At 40.7% G+C, this 23,217-nt stretch overlaps 1 protein-coding gene across 3 annotated transcripts in view; it reads left to right on the top strand.

Annotated features, from left to right (window-relative positions):
- WASHC2C (WASH complex subunit 2C) overlaps positions 1-22,803 on the top strand; it is a 36,932-nt gene extending 14,129 nt beyond the window's left edge. For 2 of the 3 annotated variants that reach the window (XM_014250472.2, XM_014250471.2), the window contains 16 exons: positions 597-727; positions 2,510-2,602; positions 3,109-3,213; positions 4,144-4,260; positions 5,690-5,853; positions 6,278-6,392; positions 7,144-7,329; positions 8,343-8,525; positions 10,853-10,981; positions 11,192-11,287; positions 13,435-13,551; positions 15,114-15,176; positions 15,865-16,077; positions 17,812-18,408; positions 18,995-19,169; positions 22,320-22,803. In XM_014250472.2, the coding sequence (XP_014105947.2) occupies positions 597-727; positions 2,510-2,602; positions 3,109-3,213; positions 4,144-4,260; positions 5,690-5,853; positions 6,278-6,392; positions 7,144-7,329; positions 8,343-8,525; positions 10,853-10,981; positions 11,192-11,287; positions 13,435-13,551; positions 15,114-15,176; positions 15,865-16,077; positions 17,812-18,408; positions 18,995-19,169; positions 22,320-22,456 (2,621 nt within the window). In that variant the 3' untranslated portion in view covers positions 22,457-22,803. The remainder of the gene's footprint in view (positions 1-596; positions 728-2,509; positions 2,603-3,108; positions 3,214-4,143; positions 4,261-5,689; positions 5,854-6,277; positions 6,393-7,143; positions 7,330-8,342; positions 8,526-10,852; positions 10,982-11,191; positions 11,288-13,434; positions 13,552-15,113; positions 15,177-15,864; positions 16,078-17,811; positions 18,409-18,994; positions 19,170-22,319) is intronic. The other variant, XM_014250473.2, reaches the window with a different exon arrangement.
- The last annotated feature ends 414 nt before the right edge of the window (positions 22,804-23,217 follow it).

The raw sequence follows: 23,217 nt of genomic DNA, 5'->3' as shown, positions 1-23,217 counted from the left end.
CCTCTAAACATTTGTGGTGAAAGATTAAACACTGAGGGTCATCAAACTTCAAACTGGTAGGAACCCATGAATTATAAAATTCAAACTTTCATCACTTCTGCTTGGGTTTTGAAGGGTTGTGGTTTTGGTTGGTTTTTGGTGTTCCATTGTAGAGGGATTTTTGTCATGGGTATTTCTTCTCATCAGAGCAGTGTGGGGCTAGTTTGTTTGTACATGCTCTCCCCTGACTTTTCTCTCTAAGCATGCTCCTTCTACCACTAGGGCAGTATCTAGACTCGAATCAGGGAATTGGTATAGGCTTTATTCACACAGCCTTGAATCTTTGTGCCCAGCATTCCTTATTAGCAGGGTCTAGGCCTGTGCTAAGCCAGTACAAAATAGTGCCTTTAGAGGTGCCACCTGACTCAGCTGCTTGAATGCATATTCTGTCACCAATGGTTTCAGGTAAGTGGTGTTTCACTTTGAGAACTTGCCTGGCTTTTTCTTTTGAAGACTCCTGATGTTGGTCATTGTTAAACAGTATGGTATCTTTTGAGACTCTTACCTTCTCTTGTTCTGTGTTCCTCATTCCCTGTTTGTTTTGTCTCTTTATGTAGTGAAGTCCACAGCTGACCTATTTGATGATGATGAAGATGGTGACTTATTCAAGGAGAAACCTGCCATTCCTTCTGTGGTTGCTGGCACAACTAAAGGAAACAGCCATAGGGAAGCAATCACGGAGAAAAAGGTAATGGTATATAAATGGATTATATGGCTGAGGTTTTGGGGAAAAGTTTCTGGTACAGTTGAAGTAGTCTTCCCATATTCAATACTATGAAAGTGACACATTTATGAAATAGGACTAGCTTCATAGGATCTTCCATAATTTAGTGCTTCAGTGGTCCTTAAATGCCTTTTTCCTTTTAAACTTTGGGTCTGTTTGAGGTTTTTATTTGTGTGGGCAGTGATTGAAAGAATCTTATTAAGGCAGGATCGAAATGACAGCAGAATGAGAAGTCTCTGATAATAAAAATTGTTTATGAATTTCATGGCTTAAATTAAACCAGCCTGAGTTATGAACCTTTGGTGTCACAGTTCTGTGCTGCAGAGACTGTCTGCTCTTACAGCAGCCACTGACAGCAACTTAACTGGTAACCCATAGCTTGTGTGTATTATGGTAGAGGACAGTGTGTGTCACAGTTCTACTTAAGCATACACAAAACTTGGAGTGTTTAGAAAACTGTTTTTCTCAGTTGTTCTCTAAGTCGTACAAAGCTTGAATGTGATGCTGAGCACATACGTAGAGCGTTACAAGAACCTCCTAATAGCCACTCCACTTTCAGAACAGTGCCTTGAGGAAAGTAGTAATGCTCGTTGTTTCTCTAGTAGATACTGTATATACTCATTTTATACTTTCTGTGCAATGAGTATTTGACCATAATTAGCGGCAGTGACTCTTCTCCCCTCTGGACTGAGTACAGTACTGGGGATGTGTAATGCAAATTGCTGTTGTCTCCATATTGTCCTATGAGAAGCACCTGAGCACCAGGGCCAAAGCCAGCTTCTATTTCTGCTGCAGTGCAAGAGTATCCATGGTCACTGAAGCGGGAGCAGTGATGGGAGGGATCTCGCAGCACCTGGCTTTCCTGGAGAAGAGGATGAGAACTGACTCAGCAGCACCCCTGGTGCTCAATCAGGAAGAGAGGGCTGTTTTATACTCCAGGATTTATGACAGTAGTGCTTGGGTCTGGGATCATTCTAAGTTTAATGGCAATATAGTTGGTGGCAGGCTGGGACTGTGCTGTGATAATGCAGGAAATGATGGCTGGCACAAACTGCTTTATGAAACAAAGCTTGTTAAAAGAAACATTTTCCTTTAGCTCACAAGGCCTGGCATGAGTTGCTGCATACATTCTTCTGCTGAGAAGCATGGTGTGGCAAAGCAGGCCTGTAGTAAGACCTGCAAGTCACTTGTGCATAGCATATAAGTTTTGGACTTCAGCCCACAGGAGACAAGGCTGGGTTCTGTCCCTTCAGCTGCTGGGATTTTTCCATCAGCATGCCTCTTAGCAGGGGTCTGTCATGGTTTAGGTAAGGTACTTCCCGGTTTACTGCCCCCACTGTAACCACATTGTTGCTCGGTCCTGCTATCCCTCTCTCCCTGGGGAGGGCTAAAGAAGGGAATTGGAGGCACAAAAGGTAAAGGTGAGGGGTTGAGATAAAACCAATTTCCTTAAAACAGCAATGAGATAAGAAAGCAAGCACAACAGCAGCAATACTAATGACAGAAGGTACAAAAAAGAGGCAAATGATTCTGCTGCTTCTGCTATGCTGAGCTGACTCGGAGAGAGCACTTCTCCCTGGAAGAGTCTCCCTTCCCCCTGTCCCCAGCAATGACATGAGGTGTATAAAACAACTTTTGGGTCCTGGCCACGCCCCCTCATGGCTACTGCCAAAAAAGGTATAATAGATGTGCCAACCCTTTCTGAATCTGAGTGGGTGCTGATGCAGTGTTTTGTTTGTCCTAAAGAGTCAACCATCTTCAGGTGAGGACTTCAAGCCTTTATCTGAAACACCTCCAAGAAAACAGAGGGGCCTTTTCTCTGATGAGGAGGATTCTGAAGTGAGTATTTCTTTGAGAAATTCCTACAGAAATCCTTGGGATCTCAGTCATCCTGACTTCAGTCCACTCATATCTGGGGACTCCTTATGCATTTTGTTGGACTGGGAAATCTGACATCCATGCACATACTCCCAGCTGTTCTGAAAGTTCCTTCTTGCTCCAAGAGTGAAAGCTCTGTGATTATTTTCCCCCTCTTCAGGGAGTTAAACATTACTGGTATACACACGCACAAATTAAAAGCCTGAAGACAGGAAGGAGCAGCAGATGAAGAGCAAGAATCATTAAAGTCTACATATGTTTCATTTTGGCTTTCAGCTAGCAATTAACCTGCAAAGATGAGGAAAATCCCTGTGGAGTTGCAAGTGATTGATATATCAGATAAGGCATCCACTACTTCATAGGCATTCTAAACATCTTTTTGCATAAGGAAAAACATGAATGTCCCCTTTAGAGTTCTTAAACATATAGCCTTGCTTTGCAAAGTGACATTTATTTGGTTTGCACAGGATTTGTTTTCATCAAGTGTACCTGTGAAGTCCAAAGTTACATCTCTCCCCACCAGCAAGTCCATGACAAAAGCTCCACTTTCCTTGTTTGATGATGATGAAGAGGTAAGTACCACTTCCTGCCTGTGTGTGGGAGCCCACCTGCACAGGCTGTTGCAAATGCAGCAGGAATTATTCAGAAATCTACAACACTGGGCTTTCAAATGGAGCACTAAATTGATCTTGTATTGTGTAGCAGTTATGAGCATGTGGATAGCACTGTGGAGGAGAGTGGGAGTGGGGAGTCTTGCAAGTTCTTGAGGTCTTTTAAGCAGTTTGCGATCGGTGCATTTCACCTCTGAACCTAAACATAAAGGATGTTATCCCTCTGATTGATAGGAATAGAGAACACTGATCAATAGAACAAATATGAGCTTCAATAAGCTGTTTTATCCTAAACCTGTGATACCTGTCACAGGGATGACTTCTTTCTTCTCTTGTGGTGGCTGTGGAATTCCTTTTTTCCCACTCTTCAGTGTGTAAGAATTGTGACTGCTAGTATGGAAACAGAGGTCAGAGCACACGTTTGTACAAGAAACCTTAAAAAATTTGAAGTAGTATGTTTTTTTTTCAATCTTTTTACCCAGTGGTACTTGTTCAGCTCACTTAATGCCTGTCCTCAGAATAGGATTCATTTTCCATTTCATTATATGTGTTAGAAACAGTGCCCCATTGTGTTGGCTGCTGTGCTACAGAATTGCTGAGCGGTGGTTTTTGGCTGCTGGTCGTGTCTTATGGTGGAGAATCTGTGGGCCAGAACCAGGTTATGTGCTTACAGGCTTCTGTTCTATCAAATGCTGTATGTGTAGAATTCCTTATACCAGAATATGGTGTTAAACTTGAAATTGTCTTCAAAAAACACCATTTCTGTATGCTACTTATATGAGAAGTGGATGGCAACAGTATCTTATGTGCTGATCATTTCTCAATGAGCTTTTCATTGTGGCTTTGGCTTTTGATTTTTTTTTATAATATTATATTTTATTTTGTTTTAAGGATCTCTTTGGTGTGGGACCTGCCAAGAAACACCAGGAAAAGCCCCCAGAAGAGAGAGCAAAGCAGTCAGGGCCTCTGAAGAAAGCTTCCAGCTTATTGTTCAGCAGTGATGAGGAGGTACTAAGGAGTGAGATTTGCTTGAAAGTGCCTTGGCAACTTGGTAACCCTTTGGTTACTAGGCTTTATGCTGAGCAAAACATAAAACTTTTGAGAAGGGAACCACAGATCAGCTCTGCTGTGTCCACACATGCCATGCCTACCCCAATCCTTTGACTTGCTTGCAGCTAAGGAGGCTGATCCTTGATCCAGATTTTCACAGGATCTGGGTAATAGAAGTCATGTGAAAGAGAAAATCAGTATTTTTCAATGTAATTTATAGAAATTTTGATAGCAAATGGAGACTGCTGCCAAAAAAATCTGATTTAAAAACACTGAAAGGGAAAAATAAGTTTGTTCTTACTGCTTTAAATTCTGTAAGGAAAGTTTAGCAGTTCTAGATAGATATGTATTGAGGTTTTCTTTGTTTTGAGGTGGGTTTCTTATGTATGTAGTTTTGTTTATCAGAATTTTTATTTGCTTAAGTTTTGGTGGTTTTTTCTTTGTTTGGCTGTTTCAGGTTTTTTAATCTTGGGATGAGAAAATGATGCATAAATAATAAAGCTTCCCATAGAGCAGCCCTCTTCCAGGGTTGGTCTAGGTATTGTCCTTCATCTTAAATGAAAGCCAGAGACACCAAAGTAAATTAAAAACTTAAAAATTAAGAACTTGTCTGGAAACTTCTGCATTAGCTCATATGAATAGGACCCAGACTCTTCGTAGTCCTCCTACCTCTCAAAATTACTCTGTTGCATAGACTTTATTACTTGTCCTTGTAATTGCTTGTTTAGTAGACAACATATCTTTAGATGCAGTTTTATCTTAATGTAGAATAAACCAAGTTCAAACTTTGTCATGCCTGTAGTCCCTTTCACAAAGAGGACAAACAAAGGTGGGAAACTGGGGAAAACCACTTGAAATGTTGCAAGTAGCAAAACAAACAAGGCAAAATTTCTTGTTTAGTATGTAGGCTTGAATAAATGGTAGCTGTGGGAGGAGGTGGGTGCCTCGGGGAGAAGTACTGTGAAGGAAGTAAGAGCAACATTGAGCACTCTAGTAATGAGGTGGCTTTGGTATATATGTGGTGGGTTTTTTCTTTTTTTTTCTTGTTTTTTCCCATACATCCAACTCGCTAACTATTCAAGTGGCTCCAGTCAGGTTCTACTGAGTGACCCTACTCTCGTGACACTGCAGTTGACACTGACCTCAGTTGTCAAGAGCAGCTGTAACAAAGTGTGTGTACCGTATTTTGCTGGTTTAATACTGTGCCAAAAGGTGACCAGGCCCTCTGCAAAGCCTGAGCAATGTCAGATTACAGTGGCTAAAATGCAAGCAGCTAAGTAAACTAGTAGAGATTAAAGGACTGCCAAGATGATGAAGTGTTCCTTACGGACAAGATTGCAAAGTGGCTTTGACCAAGACAAAAGAAAACATGTTCCTTCTTTTTAAGGAACATTGGAATGTCTCCAAGCCAGCTAAACTTCCTCCTGAAGATGGCCAAAAAGAAGACCCTGCAAAACCAGCCAGCACTGTCAGTCAGGCTAAAGATGTGAAGACAACAAACCTCTTTGAGGAAGAGGATGAGGAGGATTTATTTGCAATCACTAAAGAGAGGTGACAGGCCTGGGAGGGGAGTGGGGAGGCATTTATTCAAAACAACCCAGTAGTCCTTTCAAAACCAGATAGACTGAGGCGTATTGCAAGTGTTGGCTCCTGGTACTGTTGCTGAGAAGGAAGTAGGGATGTGTGTGTAGGAAGGGGCAGTGCTGGGATCTTTCCTGTCTGTGGTGGGTCATTCTGCTTACCACCACTGAAATGGCCTTTCCATTTCTATGCCAGTGATGTAAAATCCTCTTGACCTTAAACTCCACTTCTGCAGAAAGCTTTACAGACAATAAAGAGGGTGTTAGACTTGGGACAGTGAGGAAGCCAAGTGCTGTATCTGGGAACAGTTGCTGCAAATGATGGTCGTAAGTGACACTTAAACAGATGCAGTGCAGGGCCACTGAATCTTCCACTTTCTTCTCTCTCACTGCAGCCAAAGAAAGCCACAGAAGCCATCGTTGTTATTTGAAGATGATGATGATTTTAATGGAGAATCATTCTTCAGCTCCCAATCAATGCTACTTCCTTCAGCTGCTAAGGCTGCAGTGGTAAATCCTTTCTAAAACTAACATGTAACCCTTAGTCTTTTTATAGTCTATCTTTGTTGTTAGATACTGAATATAAGTCTAACTCGTTTTTACACAATGGTAACTCTAGCAAATTGGGAATGGGAATAGGGAAGACTGAACTCTTACATGTACACTCTTACTACTATTAGCCTAATAGAGACTTCAAAATTTTCTTGACCACTTACCCTAAATTTGTTTGGTTTATGCTAAAAGCCCTTCCTAAGGATGTTTTGAAAGCTCTCAGCCATGAAATAACACTAAAATGAACAAATGGCTTACTGCTGGCTCAGTAGCCAGGGTTAAGCTTTCATTCATGTTGCCTTACCCAAGGTGGTTCAGATGTGTAAACAGGTTTCTTACTGGCTCTCCCTATTGTGTGCTCATGCCATCCTCTGTCTTAAAAGCTTAGTCCATGATGTACTGCCTGTCTGGTTGTGCTTTGGAATTGAGAGTAGGAGATGTAGGGATTTAATAAAACTGTGTCTGTAGCGGGTAGTCCTGTACCTGTGCTTCCTGGCACTCTTCAACCAGATTCAAGAAGTCATAATACTGGAAATTAAAAGTCACAAACCAGAATGTGCCATGGGAGGAAAATAGGAGAAGTCAAGTATGTTGCCAGTGTCCTAGACCTCTGCAGTAAGCAAACTGAGACTCTACTATCCCACAGCAGCATACGTTTTTTATATATAACCACCAATTCTGTGTCACCAGCATTCTCCTAATTTTGCAGGAGAAAGTAAAACCAGCACAAGCACTACCTACCTTTAACGAAGAAGAAAAGGAGGAAAAGGAAGATCTGCCAGATAGAACAGTGAAGTCTAACCAGGTAGAAGGTACATTGTGGTGTTCAGAAGAGCCTGGAGCAGCTCCTGTGCCTCAAGGAACAGATGTTGCAGGGCAGCAGACAAAGGAAAAAGTGAGAGATTTTCTTACATTAATCTGAAGTTTGGTAAAGATTCAGCTTAAAAAAGCTGTAGTCAAACAGTGCTGCTCTGGCACAGAAGTATTTTTCTGGATGGGAGCAAAGAGTAATTCTGTCTCCATTTAGCAAAATCACTTGTCAGTCAAACAGCAAATTGATTAAATGGCATTTAAAAGTTGTTTCCTAACTGATATCCTTAAGAGAGATTAGGATTTTTTGTGTGGGAAGGAGGTAGGCAGAATCTGCTTCAGTTTTCCCTCCAGAGTGGGTTGGGTAATCTTCATTTACGTGAACAGAACTTTCCCTTAAAACATAGCCTGTATTAATATATAGATTTTTCTTCAAGATCAGTAATATGTTTCACCATAATGTGTGATGATTTATAAAGTGATAAGTGTTATTATGGCCTTCATAATTGTGAATTTCTGCTGGGCAATACTGTTAGAGAATGGTATTGATGAGTATTGAGTGTATTATTGCAGAAGCTTCAGCAGAACCAGCCTTAGGCACAGTCTTACTGAATGATTGTTGAGGAGTTAGCAGCTGATGAATTTCCATTGTAGTTCTTTCTCTTCCCACTTTTCCTGAGCACATTTAAGGTTCTGGTAGTGCTTTTCACTCTGAAGTGTCCCAAGTGGTATGAGCTAGGTAACTAAGAGATAGTGGCAGCCTTGTGGTGCGCATGCAACCTGACAGAGATGAGGAGAAAACCTTATGCCAGGAAGCTGCTTATCGATAGTGCTACAGAGTAGGGTACAGGAGGAAATTTCTCTTCCTTTCAGAGCTGAAATATGTGTTCTTTTCTTTATCAATTGTTTCTTGCTAACCTGCATATTGAGATTCTGTCTGCTTGGGAAAAATTAATTGAATGCAGTTGCCTGCTTGGTAATGATTGCAGAACTCTGACCATTGCTGGTATTTAACCAAGAAAGCTTAGCAGGGTTTTTGGGCAAACCTGAAATAAATAACAGGCTGATGTGTTGCTTTGTTTTTCTTCTATGGTGGAGCCTTTTGCAGTAATATCTTCAGAGCCAGCTGGCAGTTCAGATCTGTTTGCAACATCACCACCAGCTCTGGAGAAAGACGTGAAGAGCCAAGCTAAGAAAGTGTTAAGCTTATTTGAGGAGGAAGAAGAAGAGAGACTGGAAGATGATGATGGCATAAAAACTGCACAGAAAGGAATTGGTGTGGTGAGTGTAAGGAAGTTCTTGAACACTGGGAAATGGTATTTCTATCTCTGCTTTTCTAGGCAAGGTTTTGTTTTTACCTTTCCCTCTGTTCATGTCATGCAGGCTGATGTTTCTCAGTTGCTAACCTTCCAGATTCTTGGGTGAGCAGTTATTCCTGCTCTTCCTTGTGATCCTGAATCCTTTTGTAATTTTTCCTGTCCCACTAACTTGAAAGCATTTTGCTGTTGCTAATTTGAAAAGAAATTCTATACAGATGTTTTAGTTGCAGCTACTTGAGTTTTGCTTTACAGAACTGATTCTTCAGCTACTCCTCGAGGTCAAAGATACTAGGAAGTAAAAGGATGTGGAGTTTTAAGCCTTGTGGTTTATCCCTTTATTTTTTTTTTTTTACATTGTTACAGTTTGCTTGCTGGATATATGCCTTCAGACTTAGATTCAGCAATAATTATCTTTATCCTATATCTACTTCTGTTTTTCGAGTACGTGTGTTTGTTTTTTAAAAAAGCTTCCAGCTACCACATTGTTAGTCTGGCTTTTCTGATATAGTGTATACCATCAAGAGGTGGACTTGGAATTTTCAGCAGCAATATCCTTGAATCTATGGCAATATTCTTGTTTCTACTTAATGCAAATGTACTGAAATTTCTTCTATTGGTTTGAAGTAATGTCAAAAGATATATACTCTGCACTACAGTGTACAACAAGGTTTTGTCATCTTAATGTGACTGTGTAAAGTAAGCTGCCAGTCCTAAAGGCTATGTACACTTTATTCAGAAGCCATTGGAACGGAATAAAATAGATGACTGTTGAAGAAAAATTACTGTTTAGAGTAGCTTCTGAGTTAAAATGGATTGTTAGCTTGGGTCCTTGTTTACTACTTGTGAATGAATACTGCATTTGGTTTTTTGTGGGACCACGCTGGGAGATGATAGAAACAAGCCATATCTGTGCTACGAATTTGGAAAGATAGAAATTGATTCAAATCTTTTCTTCAAAGTTCTCATCTGTCAACATATACTAGTCACAAAGTGATTAAGGTGCTGAAATGCAAAAATCAGAATGGTAATTTATGAACTTAACATTTTTGATAGGCAAATCTGAAAGGTGCTACTACTTTTCTTGCTTGTTTCAACTTAATACAGGTTTTGTTTGTGGATAATTTAGATGTGCATTAGGTTTTCACATATCTGGCATAAACAGCAGTTCTAGTGCTCTAAAAATGGCTTTTGGTATGAAAATGGCTTTTGGTCTCTCTGCACAGAGAGCACCACTGAATATAATAAAGAAATTACAGTAATAAAAATCACAGGAGAGGGTGTTTGGATGAAAAATGATATACTGGAAATTAAATTTAGGCAGCCCTTCATGGTTCCTGGAGACTTGAATAGGCATGGGAAGAATCAGGCTTTATTCTTATGATGACCACTCTTGCTGGCTGGATTTTGTGTCTGCTGTCATGTTACTGGACATTCAGTCATGCTTTGAAGAGGCATCCTTTTATTTGATCTGTTTTAATAGAGACAGATGAGTGGTGAAACATAGATATGAGCTTTTCCTGGACATTTGAGTGGGGCCTTTGCCTTTGCAAGCCAGACCTGGCTGCCTACAATGACCACGCCCATACAAAGGCATTGTTACGGTGTTCCAGGAGCTGATATTCATTACTTCGGCAGGTAATGGAGGGCTTATAGCGTGATACATGTAACTTCAATCTTCCCCAGAGCAGCAAATTTGAAAGTATAAGTTCTTGCCAAAGGCAGTATGTTCCATTCTTCCTTGTGGGTGTTTACTTGCTTTCACAGGAGAAGAACAGGGAGTCTAGCAACAATAGTAGCTTTACAGGCCTTTTGTTAAATAAAAAAAAAAAAATCATTTTTTTATTCTTCTTTGAAAATGTTGCTTAGGAAGATAACTAAGAGATTCTCTTCTTTTCACTACTGTGTCCTACATCCTTAGCTGAAATTTTTGAGGCATAAAAGTTGGAATATAAACCTTACAGTCATGATAGCATACTGAAAACTATTTTTTTTTTCCCTTTGAAGGAAGCTTCACAAGTAAATAGTAGCAGCTGGATCTTAGATCAGCAGACACAGATATTGTGGTGAATGTCTTCTCATTAAATTGAACTATAAATAAAAATATTTACATTGTAAGTTTTGCCAATTTGGTCAAAATGAAAAATAACCAGCAGTTAAAGTTGTTTTTTTGTAACCACTACAGACCTGTAGTGTAGCCTCCGGGGAATTGCAACCTGCCTTATCATGAGGCAAATAACCTCCTTACAGAGGGATTTTCTCACTGTGTGGGCCTTTCTCCTCTCCTTACAGGTTTCTGAGAAAAGTACTCGGCCCAAAAGCACTGGGGTCTTTCAAGACGAAGAGCTTCTCTTCAGTCACAAACTTCAGAAGGACAATGACCCAGACGTTGACCTCTTTGCCAGCGCCAAGAAGTCAATGGTGAGTTCAAAGCTCTCCTCTGAACCTCCTATTTAAAAACAGCCTTTGAAGTGTTCAGTGTACTGGAGTTCCTTCTTTGGACACAGCTTAGAAGTCACTGATTTTCAGGGAGGGCCAAATGCTAATGTCAGTTATATTCTGGCATCATGGGCTGAACGAGCTGTGCTTTGGATCTGTGACACATCTTTTCTTTATCTTTTGTTTCTTTAGTCTGCAAACCGTATCCTGAAGCCATCACCTGGAGGAGGGCTTTTTGGGGATGATGATGAGGATGACCTCTTCAGTACTGCTAAAACAAACATTCCGGTACATGTTTCTCTATTGCAAATGGCTTATATAAAAGAGATTGGAAATAAGTGTATGGAAGGGATTTTCTCCATTTGTATACCCACAAGAAATTGACTTTTCAAATCTTTTTGAGAGAAGAGAAATGGTCATTGTGACTCTGAAGACATAGGGAGCAGATGGATTGGGTCTCCCAACGTTGGGATGAGAGAATTGGATTCTCTTTTCGTGTACCACTGGGACCAGCTTAGTTGTAAGAGAACACACGTGTGCAAAAATCAGAGTAGTAGAGTTTGTTTTGTTTAATTGCTTAACTTGCTAATATTACTTCCCTGTGCTTTATGCATGACTGATGAGCCATGCTCTATGAGTTAACTCAAGTTTCTGCAGGTTGGTTTGATATCAGGTAATGATACAGTATTAAAACCCTTATGGTCACCCAATTGCTTTTAAAGGGTGAGTAGCTGTAGTAATGACCTAGACTCTGTTACAGGCGGTCTGAGGTAAAAGGCCTGACATACATTCTAAACTGCTATTTTTAAATATAGTTATCTTAATTAAATTGAAACTAACTTTTACTTTCGTCTGTATTCATGTAAATAGCTGGAAGAAAACTGGCAATAGTTCCTGGAAACAGTTTCTTTGAGGACTCTGGACAGGGTGGTCTCAAGTAATTAGTGTTTGGGAGACTGTATATGGAGCCTGGTTGCTTGAAAACAAAAAAATAACACTGTTTCTTAGCTAGAGTTCTGCTTTAATTTTATCTGCTCTTTTGTTGGTGAGGAAATATACATGCATTTGAAAATTTATTGAAACTCTCATTCTTAATTGTTAGCACAGACAGCAAAGGTTGAAGTAGACTAAAGGAATGGAAGAATGAAGGCCCTTGCTTTGCAGAGCCATAAGCCAATGCCTGTTGTTGTAGTGAGTTGACTGTGGCAGGATGCCAGACACTCACCAAAGCCCCTCTCTCACTCCCCTCTGCAGATGAACAGGGGAGAGAAAATATAACAAAGTTATGTTTTATATAAATGAGTTAAGATAAGGACTGGGAGAGATCACTCACAAAATACTGACATAGGCAAAACAGACTTGAATTAGAGATATTAATTGCAATTATTTCTAGCAAAATCAGAGTGGAATAATGAGAAGTAAAATAAGACCTTAAAAACACCTTTCCCCCATCCATCTCCTTTCCAGCTCTGTCCCAGAGGTGCAGGGAGATGGGAAATGGTCAGTTCATCACACTTTGTTTGTGCCGCTGCTCAGAGAAGGGAGTCCTTCCCCTGTTCCAGCATGGGGTCCTTCCTACAGGAGACAGTTCTCCGTGAACTTGCCCAACCTAAGCCCATCCCACGGGCAATGGTTTTCCACAAACTGCTGCAATGTGGGTCAATCTTCCATGGGGTGCAGTCCTTTTGGGATAGCCTGTGCTGACCTGGGTCCCCCACAGGGTTACAAGTCCTACCAGGAAACCTGCCCCGGTATGGGCTCCTCTCCCACGGTTTTACAGGTCCCTGCCAGGACCCAGGCCTCACATGGGTTCACAGCCTACTCACCTGCTCTGGCCTGGTCTCCACAGGCTCTGAGTGAATCTCTGCACCCCTGTGGATCTCCGTGGACTACAGGAATACAGCTGCCTCACTATGGTCTTCACCACAGGCTGCTGGGCAATCTCCACTCTGGTGCCTGGAGCACCTCCTGTCCCTCCTTCTGCACTGACCTTGGTGTCTGCAGGGCTGTTCCTTTCCCATGTTCTAACCCCACCCTTTTCTGGCTGCAATTACATCTGTGCAATAACTTTTTTTTTTCTTAATTATATTATGAAAGAGGGGTTACCACTGTTCCTGATTGGCTCAGCCTTGGCCAGCAGTACATCCATCTTCCACCAGGGATTGGCACTGCTAGACATGGAGAAAGCTTCTATCAGTTTCTCACAAAAGCCACCCCTATAGCCCCCTCACCACCACAACCAAAACCTAGCCATGCAAACATAATACAGCTATACACAGCAGGATCAAAAGATGTGGCTAGTTTTCTGTTAAGTTAAAAACAAGATTTTAAAACTTTCTGCTTGTGTTCTTTTGGGGGTTTGGGTTTTTTTTTTTAGATCCGTGCACCATGCTTTTTACCCCATTCATGTTGACTTGTGCCCATAATGCTTTCAGAAAATGGCCGAGAAGAAAACTCTTCAGACCAATGTTGGCCCTTCCTCAGTGAGCAATAACCTAGAAAATGCTTTAAGTGCCAAGCAAGATGAAACTCTGAAGGCAGCAACTACAGAGGCAAGTACTTAAATCTTATCCCTTGAACAGCATGCAAAGAAAAAGGAGATGTATCATCCTGTTTTAAGTGTCTTGGAAAGACGAAAACTAATGCCTGTATTCACTGGCTGCCAGGCAGCAACGCGTGGCCAAACTTCTCCGCTCATCAGCGGATGCACTGTTACTAGCAAGAAGTTTAAATGTTATTGATGCTTTATTCATTGTACACGCACTTTAAAAAATGAAATGGCAATGAAGAGCTACACCCTAGGTTCCAGTTGTACTGAAATGAATTGCAGCATCTCTGAAGTGCTAGTATCTGTTGGGGTGAATGTGATCTTTAAAGGTAGCCTTTCTCAGAAAGAGATCAAGGCATGCTCTACAAATCTGTTTCAGCTGAGACTCTTATACTGGAGTCTTAACAAAACTCTTGTCCTTAATCTTGCAGAATCAAGAGTCTCTGAGAGAGGTGATCTGGACCAGAATTCTGGCCTATGCCTCACCAGAACTTCTAGGTGGATTTTCATGTGTAGGAGATTAGCTTTTTGTTGTAGGGAGTGGGAGTTGTTTTTTCTCCCCTGGGCTGAAGAACACAGAGCATGCGTGTAGCGTTAGTCATTAGCATCTCTTCCCTTTTTGTAAAGTGTTCCTTGAAGTGTAGAAGCAAGCTCATCATCCTGGTTTTTGTAGCTACTGACAGCCTGCTATAGGAATGGCTTCAGCCTGTCTGAGGTTAAGCTGAACACCACATGCAATTAAGTAGAAAACAATCTCCTCAGATACTAGGATTCCTCTGCCATGCTATCAAGCCCTTCAAATTAGTGTCCTAACCCTTGCAAACCCCCTTACTTCAACCTAGCTGAAGGAGCCCTGACTGCCCAGTCATACCAACAGCAGTATTACCTAGCTCACAGAACCATGCAGACAAACTTCTGGAGAGCAAGTCCTGGGAAGTGCACCTTAGCTAATCTGATTCATTCCTTGAGTCCTAGAATTGACCCAAGTCTTCAGATCAAACAGCTGCTCTTGCTCTTTTGGCTTAGTCTTCTTTCTAGCACTACTGGCTTGTTTTTTAGAGGAACACTCACTTCTCTGAAGCTGTTTTCTGTGAAGTCTGAGTGGAACCATTTTGAAGCCCTCTTAGCTTCTGTGTGGACTTCATTGAAGTCTGTAGCCCTGTTACAGCCAGTCACAAAGAGAAAAGTTAGATTGTTGCCTGGCAATATGGCTTCAGAGGATTTTAGGGGACAGAGTAAGCAAGGAGAGAGAAGATAGCTGTCCTGGTTTGATTTGACTAGTGGTGGCAGTGGCCTGGAGAAGATGGATGTTGTTCAGTTACCATGGCAAAGTATAATATTGGGTAGAAGGACAAATGAATGAAATGTGATAATAAAGATGGGGCCACAGCATGTGGGAAACTGGCACTGAAAACTTAGTGACTATAGCTCTGGTAATAGAATGTGATGATAACAAGAAGAAATTGGTAAGCAATTAGCTGCTTTCTATATATGTATTAAAATTAAAACTATGGTGTGGTTGATAACAACTTGTTAACTTGTTTAATCCAATGTAATTTTGTGCAGAAATCTACAGGTCCTGTTCCCATTAAAACCAAAGAGCCTTCATCTCGGATTGGAAAGTTACAAGTAATTAACTTTACTTGCACTTTAACTTTCAAAAAAAATAAAAATAATAAAATCTTCCTTGCCTCACTGATGGCTTTCCCTGAACCAAAATCTTTTTGCTTCCTTACCTTATTCTTGCAACATTATTATTTTTTTCAGATGGCATATTTTTGATTGCTTTTTCTGTATTGCATGTTTAATATTATTTCCTCCTTCTGTTTCAGTCCTGACTCTAAGCAGCACTATATACTCATATTGGGGGGCACAGGGTGGGCTCTTTTTTGAACTGCTGTTGTTCTTAGCACTATTAAGTATGTTTAGAAATTCTTAGCGGGGACTATGGTTATGTCCCTCTTCTGATACAAAACGACTAATAACTGTCTATATCAATACCATTTGAAGTCAGAACTATTGTCTTCTCAGACAGAATATTGAGCTACCTAGGTGTTTGGCCTGGCATAACTTGACCCTGCTGTTCCTGAAGCTCTTACACAGAATAATAGTGTTGACCACTCCAGTTTCAGTGAGACAGAGCTTGTGGGAGATACACAAGTTCTTAGGTCTGAGAATAGCCAGGCACTTTAGAAGTAGAACTTGAATACCCAGATACACTCGTTCTTGCTGCTCCTCTGGAGACATGCTTGCTCTGGAGGAATAGTAATGTGATCTCTTTTTGTGTGTGTGTGTTTTTGTTGTCTCTGTTTTGTAGGCTAACTTAGCTATTAACCCTTCAGCCTTACTACCTGGTGCAATGCCTAAGGTCTCCAATGTCAAGTCTCCCTTACCAGTGCTGGACACTCCATTACATGAGCCCCAGGAGGTACAGAACAGTGAAGCCTTCTCTGCTGCGGGAAGCAATGAAGAACTCGGTGTAAGCTTTGATCAGCCCATGCAAGCAGACACCTTGCACAACGCCAATAAGGTAACCTTGGTATTTAGGATAAGAGGAAGGGGGATTAAAAACAGTCTGTCCTCGTGCAGTTTGTTTTGGTATGCAAGTTCTGCTAACAGTGTGGTTTATCAGAATCTAAATGGGAGTGTGAAAATCTAATCCCCTCTCACTTCCATGGAGCACTAAGAGAAAGTGGCTTAGCACCTATACTTAGCTCAGTAAGAGGCTTATGCATATACCTGGTGCCTTTTAAAGTACATGTGTATCTTTACCAAATACTGGATTTCCCTGTTGGTTGAAGGTATGTTAGCATAACATCTTGCTCTATCCCAGGAGACACCAACCTAAAAAATAGTAAAAAGACATCTTGCTAGGCTAACTATAAGACAGGGTACAGGCAGCTACTTTGACAAGCTATCCAGAACACATCACTGCTGTAGGTTAACCTTTACCTCCTTTGTGAATAAAAATGTCATGCTGTCCTGAACTGTAACTCTCAATTCTTTTCCAAAGAAAACTTGTTTTCACACTAAGGACAACAAAAAGAAGTGTTAAGCTTTTGACATTGCAGATCTCTGCCTCCTGACTCACTTGTTTTTCACTCACACTTTCTACTTTATGGACTGCAAAAGGCATAGGCTAATTAAAGACTTAGTGGTTCTTTAAAAAAATTGAAGTGTCAGCTATGTAGTTAAGGTCATCTAGGTGCCTGTGATTTTATAAGCTTGTAGGGTTTCCTGAGACTAGCAATTTGAGTAAGATAACTTAAAATCTCAACTTTAATTATTTCTTTAATTCTTCTAATGCTGATGAGGCTGTTCATTACTAGATGAGCAGCAGAGATGACTTGGCAAGATGCAGCAGCCGTCACCACAATGGTTGACATGACCCCTTAGTGACAAATGGGTTTGAAGCTTTATACATCAGCCTGGTGCATTACTATGTAGGCATAGTTGTTTCCAATAGCAGCATGTTCCAACAGACAAAGCTCTCTATTGTGATACTTTTAAATAGATAGGCTTGCAAAGAATAGAGTGCCTGTAGCTGCATATTATCAACCTTGAATGTTCATTTTAGTGTAGTGATGATGCATGTTTTTTTACTGTAAGTAATCTGAGAAGAAGCATCTTGGTAAAGATACAGTGAATGCTTTTTGTGGCTCAGGTTAGATGTTGTAATTTTGGCATATCATTGCTTCTTCAACCTTTTGAATGTAAACATATCCAATCAAATGCACTTTTTTCCAACGGCTAGAACAAAGCATCCCACCCAGCATTCTGCCTACCCTTTCAAAGAACATGTACATGAAGCAATTAACAAAAGGGAAGAAGAGGTTGTAGTGATCAATTTCCTACCCCTGTAATTACTCCTGTCCATGTGGGATAGGGGAGAGACTGTAATGGAAACTTGCAGGAGGCTTCCTTAAAAGCAGCAATTAACTGCAATAGGCTATGCATAAAATGAAATTGACTGGAAAAAGTAATTAGTCATGGCTTGAACTGCACTGTAAAAGTTCATAACAGGGTGACCAAGGTATTGTCTAAAGCCAAGGGGCTAGAGTGGTTAGCTGACCTGTTGCGATTCTATTTGCGAGTGCTGTTGCTTTTGTTTACCAGTTCCACCATGTGGAATGAACTAAGGGCAGCAAATCAGATATCCTGGGTTATATTTCTGAATCTTTCTCCAAACTGCTCCAAGCTTGAATGTCCTGTGGGGCTTTTTCCTTATGTATGATCCTTCTTTGTTTTCCCTCCTTCCTTGCAGACCAGGATCAGGGTTCCAGGGAAGCGCAGACCCCCCAGCAGAATGGCACGCCGTCTGGCTGCCCGAGAGGCTGAAGTGAGGGAGGAGGTGGACACTACTAAAGAGTCACAATTCTCTCTACCAAAACAGCCGTCAGCAGTAGGGAACATAAAGGAGCCTCTTGCTGCTGAAGCAGAGTCCAAGGAAAATGACTTTCTCTCTAGCTTGTCACTACCAGCTCACAGCAGTGTTTTGTCTGCTGGGACAAACAAACTCCTTCCAGAATCCACAGAAAATGGGGATGATCTGTTTGAATCTGAAGACCTTTTTGCAAGCAGCACAACATCCAGACCAGCTGCACAATCAAAGTTGAAGGAGGGAATGCCAGACAGTGTGGCTAACAAACCCATCAAGGGCAGGGAGAAAAAGCCTGATCTGGGTGATCAGGACAGCAATGATCTCTTCCAGCCTGTACAACAAAAATCTTCTACAAAAAGCAGCCCTATACCTTTTTTGGAGGAAGAGGAAGATTCTCTCTTCACCTCTCAGAAAACTGGAAAAAAGGAATTGAAATCTGTGCACAAAGCAGTTGACCCTACTGCCCAAGATATCTTTGAGGTAATGGCTGAACCTGCCATGTTGGTTTTTTTGTTCCCCAGGGCCATATGCAGACACCCTCTAACTTAGGCTTTAGGATGGGGTATGCAGGATAAGGGAGTGAAGTAAACTCTCAATCCTGCTCCGCTGCTGGAATATAGAAACTCTTTGTTGTTCAGCTCCTAACTAGCAGCAGTGGTGTAAAAGGTGGAGCCTTAACACAGAGCAGGCATGCACTGAAGGTGCTGTGACAACATACCTTTTTCAGAATAATAACCAAATAAATTTGGTTCTTACCTGGTTCTTATCTGTCTGTTCAATTCCCAGCAGCTAAACAACACTTTAAAAAAAATAATAAAATTGGTGGGCTGGTTACTTTATACAGGCTTCTGTGTGCTGTACTTGCCCTGTGTACAGTCCACTAAGGCACTTAACTTCTTGCTAGTTAGGTTTGCAAAGACTTCTCAGATCACTGAGTTCAACCTTTGTCTGATAAGCCGAGGTAACCCAAGTCTTTTAAACATCTCAGCTGCTATGCACAAATCATTTGACTATTCTCTTGAAGTGTGTTGTGGATTGATGAGATTTTTCTATATTTTTTTCCAAGGATGATATATTTGCTACTGAGGCAATTAAGCCAATGACCAAAATGAAAGAGAAAATGCCAGAGACTAACCTGTTTGATGATACCATTGATATTTTTGCGGATCTAACTGCAAAACCAAAAGAAAAGAAGACCAAGAAGAAGGTGGAACAAAAATCCATATTTGACGATGATATGGGTATGTATATATAAGTAAAAATTATGCTACCAGTAAAAATGCTACTAGTCTTGTAATATTGTCCTGAGTTGCATTCATCTAAGATGTTTTAGGACCTTCTGCTTTTTTTTACTTTTTAACTGCTCTGAAATCTCAGGTCATCTTTGGATTTTAACCTTGGATGAGAACTTTCTAGATTTGTAGAACTAGCATGGCATTTAACTAGTTTAGGAGAGATTATAAAATTGTTGTGAGAAAAAGTTTAATTCCTGTAGGGAATTACTCCAGACAAGTTTCTAAGAGACTCATCTTACATTGTAGACAGATTCTGTATTTCAATTTGCACAGCTTTTTGTATTGTACTTTCTGATGAGTCACTGATATGAACAAATTAGCATCTCTGCCCATCCCACCTTCACTATTGTGTTAACTTCCTTGGAGCCCATAAGCTTTTGTTTACATGCATATACCCAGGACAATTTACAGATACTCCATCTGAAAGCAAAGGTTTGCTGTGTATAATTTGTTAAAAAAACAAGTAGTGATGTGAAATGATGCACAAAGCATGCTCTTTTCTTCTCCATCAGCAGAGATGCTGAAAGTTAAGCGATTCTCAGCTGTGTCTGTTCTCAGGCTCTTCATGTTCATAGCTCTTCCTTGAGCATGTATTTCTTTTCTTTGACAAAATTTCTTCTCTGGCTTTGGTTCTTATCAAGTCTTCATTCCCTCTAACATCCTCAAATTGAACCTGACTTACCGCTGTTTTACTTGGACTGCTGCTAAGCACTCTAGCCTGATGGCTGAAGTTTGTAAAAGTGCTAGGAAACTTGCTGGAGAATGAACATCTTGACATTTAAAAATCTTCTTGGTTTATATAAAAAAATAAGAGTTAAAGGTTTTTTTGGAAGGTATTTGAAACACATATTGGATGATTTTTTTAAAAAAATCTTTTTTCAACAATTTAAATTTTTTCATGTAGTCTGTAGGAAGTGAAAGAATTTGCCAAGCCGTTACTCCTTCCAAATATTCAGCACAAAAATCTGAACTGAATGTTGAAAAAACCAGTTGTAGAGTGCCACTTGAAAATTAGCCACAACAGAACCTGTTGTTTGAACTTCACTTTTGACAGTCAACTCTGGTACTAAAGCTTTGTGTTTGATGTCAGAGCTGATCTTGATGCCTGTTGCACCTAAAGCACCCACATCTGATTGACTTCACCTTCCTGTAGAGTGGTGACTGTTCAGTGGTGCAGCCATAGGTATGCATCTCCTTTAGTGCCCATGGAGCTCCAGAACACCAACAGGAGTGCAGGGAGATGCCTGAAGATGAGGATGTTCTGCTGGCAGTAGACTTGTGGAACTGGCACTTGCCTACGTTTCACATTAAGGGCTGGCTTAAGTGATCCTGGTAACTCTTCTACAGAGCTGTATATTGTTGTCTTAGGAGAACCTTTCTGCTACAAATGAAACAGTAAATTTCAGCTGCAGTTTGAGGGGTTTGAAGGCTTCAAGCTGTTTTCTTTTGTCTTACCACACCTTCCAGTCACTAGAGTCCTCAATCACCTTGTAGCTGATGTCACCTCTGCCTGTCTTCAGAATGCTGACTGAGCTTTCTTGCACTCTGACAAATGCTATTTTCCCTGGGCAAAATTTAGGCCTCTTTATAAAAGTGGGAGTAACACCTCTACTGCTTATGGCACTCACTGTACTTCCCCTCTGCTGTAAAGCTAATCCATGTGATAGCTTCTTGCTTTGGAGTAATTCCAGTAGGGGATTACTCTGTTTTCCTGCCTTCCTAAACTGCTCTTGTGCTGAAATGTCCTGGATTATTCCTGTGTAATCCCTATGATCAGCACAGTAGTAGACACATGCTGAATTGGAAGTAGTGAGAAGAGATGGGGAAACACGTTGTAATAGACCACATTGTGCTTGGCCTCTGCTCAAGGTTAGGCTACATGCTGAAGATTGAAATACTAGTTCTTATACTCTGGACTAGTAATTCACAGAATATTCTGAGTTAGAAGGGACCTACAAGGATCATGAAGTCAAACTCTTACATGAATTGCCCATATGGGGATCAAACCCACAACCTTGGTGTTATTAGAATCATGCTCTTACCAGCTAGACTAAGTGACTATATTAGCCTCTATATAACACCCATGTTTTCTTCATAGGAATTCAAGACCAGTTATGTGTCATTTACACTGGCCTTGTGAATCACTAGTGATCCTCATATCTAAATCTTCTAATGTTTTTGTTTTATACTCCAACTGCATAATCTGAGTATCCTAAATCTTTTAGTGTAGAGTATGAGATGCACTGTTGTGTACACTCAGGAATCCTCATGGCAGCCCCTCAGCATGTATATGGTAGCAGCTTCATCTCTTTCATGAGCACAGTCCTAAACACTAGTAGTTCTAGCCACAGCAAGAACTACAGGACTGTGAGCTCTGCAGCTGACACAGGCTATCTGCATTGGATGATTTAATTTCTGTGTATTGTTGTCCTCTGCCTTAATGGCAGTGTGATATTTTTCCACTTATGTGGTCCTGGTTATATACAACAGATATGCTTTTATTGAGGAAGGTGGTGGGAGACCTTGATTCAAGACTTTGAATATTCATCAGGATGGTGGTTACAGCTGTCTGCCTCCTTGCGTCTTAGCAATGATCTGTTCTCAGTGGATTTATATTATGTTCTTACTGTGCTGTAGATTAGATTCATGGTTAGTGAATATCACCACAGCAGTTGCTAACAAATCCTATCTTTTCCTCTTCTGATTTTCTTTAGCAACAACCTCACAGTTCTTGAATCTCTCAGGTTCCTCAGACATTAATGTTCTAGATAAGAGGGATGTTATCTGGCACTTGTATGATAGAATCTGTTGTGGAGCTTTAATTTATTAGTACTTTACAAATGCTTATGAGAGCCTGAACATGTTAAAAAACACAAGTATTATGCTGTCTACTGAGAAGAAAAAAAAATCATACAGCTAACAGCTTCCGTGTATATCCTTACAAATGCATCCAGAATTGCAAGTACCAGGAAAGCGTTTGTTTTTCACAGGATGTCCTTGGCAGTCACTGCTGCATGATGGAGTCTCTTGTGTACAATATTACTTCTGTTTAGTAGTCACTTCTCATTAAAATATCTTTTTTGTTCCCCTCTTTAGATGATATCTTCTCTAGCAGCCAAGTCAAGATACCTGCTCCTAAAACCAGATCTTCCCAAGCAGCCTCAGAAGCAAAATCTGAAAGCAAGGTTCTGAGCACATTTGATGACCCGCTGAATGCCTTTGGAGGCCAGTAGTCAAGGGGATGTGTTGCAGAGAAGCAGCCTTTCTTAGCCCTGTCCAGTACTAATAGTCTGGATTCTTCAATTCAGTAGAGCTGGAATGAGACGGACATGGATATTTAAATGAGATTACCCATTTAAAATGGTTAGTATTCTCTTGTGCTAGTCTAATTCTGCTAAATTATATATTTTTTAAAAAATACAGTAACCTCCTGCTATCATGTTTCCATGGTGCCGAGATGAATACAGCCCGTGCAATACCTGCAATGAAGTAATCTATTATATAAAGTATAGTTTGTTTTATTGAACAGATCTATAGTTAAAATAATTGATAAATAGTAAATTGAGTCTGTTAAACTTCATCTGTCTACATGTCTTACTTTCCTCTTTACTTCCTGCTCTGAACATCTGCATCATGACTTGAAAGCAACCAAAACCACTACCATGCCTTGTGTGGGTCAGCTGCCACCTACTGAGCTAATGGGAGGGTAAGGCTGGGTTCAGTATCAGGTACAGCTTCTCTTACAGAATGAAGCAGTTAGGAAAACTCAGAGCAGGACTTGAGACCAGCTCAAATGAGGTATTTCATATAGGTACCTAGTGTGGGCCATGAAAATAATGACAGATAATGCTTCTCTGCCAGGAAGAGCATGTTACAAATGAGCACCCACTGGTCCACAAAGACAACTGAAATCTAACATTGTCTTCTTCTGTTCAAGTTGTAGGCCATTAAATGAGATTTTTTACCTCCATGGAGCTGTCAGAGTTCTGCAAAT

This window comes from Pseudopodoces humilis, chromosome 9, assembly GCF_049639895.1.
Source record: "Pseudopodoces humilis isolate 2021_Gansu_Grassland_sample_001 chromosome 9, ASM4963989v1, whole genome shotgun sequence".
Taxonomy (NCBI): Eukaryota; Metazoa; Chordata; class Aves; order Passeriformes; family Paridae; genus Pseudopodoces; species Pseudopodoces humilis.
This window is presented reverse-complemented; position numbering and strand designations above follow the sequence as displayed.